The 3,628-nt window shown below is 42.6% G+C and overlaps 1 protein-coding gene across 1 annotated transcript; it reads right to left on the reverse strand.

Moving 5' to 3' along the window:
• Positions 1 to 603: 603 nt before the first annotated feature.
• Positions 604 to 2,366, reverse strand: LOC102541802 (vimentin). The gene is given in 1 exon segment (XM_072940020.1): positions 604 to 2,366. A coding segment is annotated over 1 exon segment (1,401 nt). The 5' UTR covers positions 2,312 to 2,366; the 3' UTR covers positions 604 to 910.
• Positions 2,367 to 3,628: the final 1,262 nt, after the last annotated feature.

Raw genomic sequence — 3,628 nt, forward strand, 5'->3', positions numbered from 1 at the left:
ATCATATATGGCCTTTATTATGTCGAGGTATGTTTTTCTCTCTAACAACTTTATTACAATTTTTATCATAAATGCATGTTGAATTTTGTCAAAAGCTTCTTCCGTATCTATTCAGATAATCATATGATTTTTATTCTTCAGTTTATTAATGTGTGCATCACACTGATTGATTTGCAAATATTGAACCATCCTTGTATACCTGGGATAAAACCCACTTGATTATGGTATATGATCCTTTTCATGTATTGTTGAATTTGATTTGCTAATAGATTGTTGAAGCCTTTGCATCTATGTTCATCAGAGATATTTGCCTGTAATTTTATTTGTGGTGCCTTTGTCTAATTTTGGTATCAGAGTGATGCTAGCCCCAGAGAATGTGTTCAGGAGTGTTACTTTCTCTGCAATTTTCTGGAATAGTTTGAGAAGGATATGTGTTAACTATTCCTTAAATGTTTGGTAGACTTTACCTGTGAAGCCATCTGGTCCTGTACTTTTATTTTGGGGAATTTTTTTTTTTATTACTGATTCAACTTTGTTACTGGTCATTGTTTTTTTTTTGTTTGTTTTTTGTTTTGTTTTTGTTTTTGTTTTTGAGTTTTCCAAAGATTTCTTGAAGCAGAAACAAGTTGGATCAGACACTTTTTGGAAAAAAGCAGTTTTAATGGTATTCAAAAATACTTTTTAAAAAGTATTCTAGCACAAGGCTCCTTCAGTAAACTAGATTATGTTGTAAACTTTTTTCTTAATCTCTTACAAGTGTTGGTTCTTAAGAACTAGAGCTTATTCCTATTCCAAATCTATCTTGCACTCCTGAAAAAACTACAGAAAGGCACTTGAAAGCAGTTTCTTTAAGATATGAATTTCTTTTTTCATTCTTGCTGGTCGTATTTTGCTGCACTATGTGCAGTTTTTATTCCAGATCATCATGATGCTGGGAAGTTTCATTGATAACCTGTCCATCTCTGGTTTCCACCATCTTAATCAGAAGTGTCCTTTTGGAATGGGTGTCAACCAGAGGAAGTGAATCCAGATTGGTTTCCCTTAGGTTCAGGGAAGAAAAGTTTAGAAGAGGCAGAGAAATCCTGCTCTCCTCTCCTTCCAGCAGCTTCCTATAGCTGGCAATCTCGATGTCAAGGGCCATCTTGACATTCAGCAGGTCTTGGTATTCGCAAAGGTGACACGCCATCTCTTCCTTCATGTTCTGAATCTCATCCTGCAGGCGGCCAATAGTGTCTTGGTAGTTAGCAGCTTCCACGGCAAAGTTCCCTTCCATTTCACGCATCTGGCGTTTCAGAGACTCGTTAGTCCCTTTGAGTGCATCCACTTCACAGGTCAGAAACTGCGCCTGTCTCTGGTACTCATTGGACTCCTGCTTCGCCTGGCGCAGGGCATCGTTGTTGTGGTTAGCAGCCTCAGAGAGGTCGGCAAACTTGGACTTGTACCACTCCTCGGCCTCCTGAAGGTTCTTGGCGGCCACTCTCTCGTACTGCTGATGGACGTCACGCAGGGCAGCCGTGAGGTAAAGCTTGGAGACGTCCACACCGATTTGGACTTGCTGTTCCTGAATCTGGGTCTGCAGCTCCTGGATTTCCTCATCGTGGAGTTTCTTCAAGAAGGCAATCTCCTCTTGCAAGGATTCCACTTAACGCTCCAGGTCAAGACGTGCCAGAGAAGCATTGTCAACATCCTGTCTGAAAGACTGCAAGGTTCTCTCGGCCTCCTCCCTCTGGACCATCTCCTCCTGCAGTTTCTCCCGGAGCCTCATGATGTCCTCGGCCAGGGTGTCGCGCTCCACCTCGACGCGGGCCTTGTCATTGGTGAGCTGATCCACCTGCCGGCGCAGCTCGCACATCTCCTCTTCCTAGAGGTCCCCCAGGCGCGACTTGCCCTGGCCTTTGAGCTGCTCGAGCTCGGCCAGCGGGATCTTGTTCTGCTGCTCCAGGAAGCGCATCTTGTCGATGTAGTTGGCGAAGCGGTCATTCAGCTCCTGCAGCTCCACCTTCTCATTGGTGCGGGTATTCTTGAGCTCGGTGTTGATGGCGTCGGCCAGAGAGAAGTCCACCGAGTCCTGCAGCAGCCGCACGCCGGGCACACTGCTTCGAAGGCACATGGCCGAGGAGCGTGTGGCATACAAGCTCCCCGGGGACGAGGTGTAGAGGGTGCGGCTGGTGCTGGGGCACAGAGCACTGCCCAGGCTATAGGTGCGGGTGAACGTGGTCACGTAGCTCCAGCTGAAGCTCGGCCGGCTCGCTGTGCCCAGGCCGCCAAACATCCTGCGGTAAGAGGACGAGGACACGGACCTGGTGGACATGGCTGCAGAGGGTGGCGGTGGTCTGGGCGGCTGCGGTGGCGTGGACCGGCTCCGGGAGGAGAGGCGAGCAAGGGCGCGGTGGGCGTGGGCGAAGGGAGTGCTGCTGCATTTCTGGCGCGGGGACCCCTGAGCGAGAGTGGCAGAGCTCATTGCTGCTCTTATGTTCTGTTTCTTTCTAGTTCAGTCTTGGGAAAATGTATGCTTGTAGGAATATATCTATTTCTTCTAGGTTACTTATTATATTGGCATATAAATGTCTATAGTAATCTGTTAAAATTTTTTGTATTTATGTGGTGTTGGTTGTAACTTATTTTTCACTTCTGATTTTATTTATTTGGGCCCTCTCTCTTTTTCTCTTAATGAGTGTGGATAAAGGTTTATCAATGTTGTTTATCTTTTCAAAGAATTAGCTCTTCATTATTGATGTTTTCTTTTTTCTAGTTTCCATTTCATTTATTTATGCTCTGATCTTTATTGTTTCTTCCTACTAACTTTGGGTTTTGCTTGTTCCTCTTTCCTAGTTACTTTAGCTGTAAGTTTAGGTTGTTAATTTGAGATTTTTCTTATTTCCTGTGATAGATTATATTGCTATAAACTTCCCTCTTAGAACTGCTTTTGCTATATCCCATATATTTTGGATCATTGTGCTTTCATTTTCGTCTCCAAGTATTTTTTTATTTCCTCTTTGATTACTTCAGTAACCCACTGCTCACTGGTTGTTTAGTAGCATATTGTTTAACCTGGGGGGGTGTTTTTTGGGTTTTTTGCTGTTTTCCTATTGTTGATTTCCACTCTTACAGCATTGTGGTCAGAAAAAATGCTTGGCATTTCAATCTTCTTAAATTTACTGAGACTTGTTTTGTGGCCTAGCGTGTGACTTATCTTGGAGAATGTTCTGTGTGCACTGGAAAAGAATATTTGGCTGGAAAAATGTTCTATATATATCTATGAAATCTAACTGGTCCAATATGTCATTTAAGGTCAGTGATTCCTCTTGATTCTATATCTGGATGATATGCCAATTGATGTAAGCAGGGTGCTAAAGTTCCCAACTATTATTGTGTCTGTCAATTTCTCCTTTTATGTCTGCTAATATTTGCTTTATGTATTTAGGTGCTCCTATATTGGTTGCATATATATCTACAATTGTTATATATTCTTGTTGGAATAATCACTTTATCATCATGTAATCTTCTTTGTCTCTTTTCACAGTCTTGGTTTTAAAGTCTGTTTTGTCCAGAGAAAGACAAATACTGTGTGTTGTCACTTATATGTGGAATCTAAAAAATAAAAGAAGTGAATGAATATAGTAAAACA

The sequence above is a fragment of the Vicugna pacos genome, chromosome 16 (assembly GCF_048564905.1).
Source record: "Vicugna pacos chromosome 16, VicPac4, whole genome shotgun sequence".
Taxonomy (NCBI): domain Eukaryota; kingdom Metazoa; phylum Chordata; class Mammalia; order Artiodactyla; family Camelidae; genus Vicugna; species Vicugna pacos.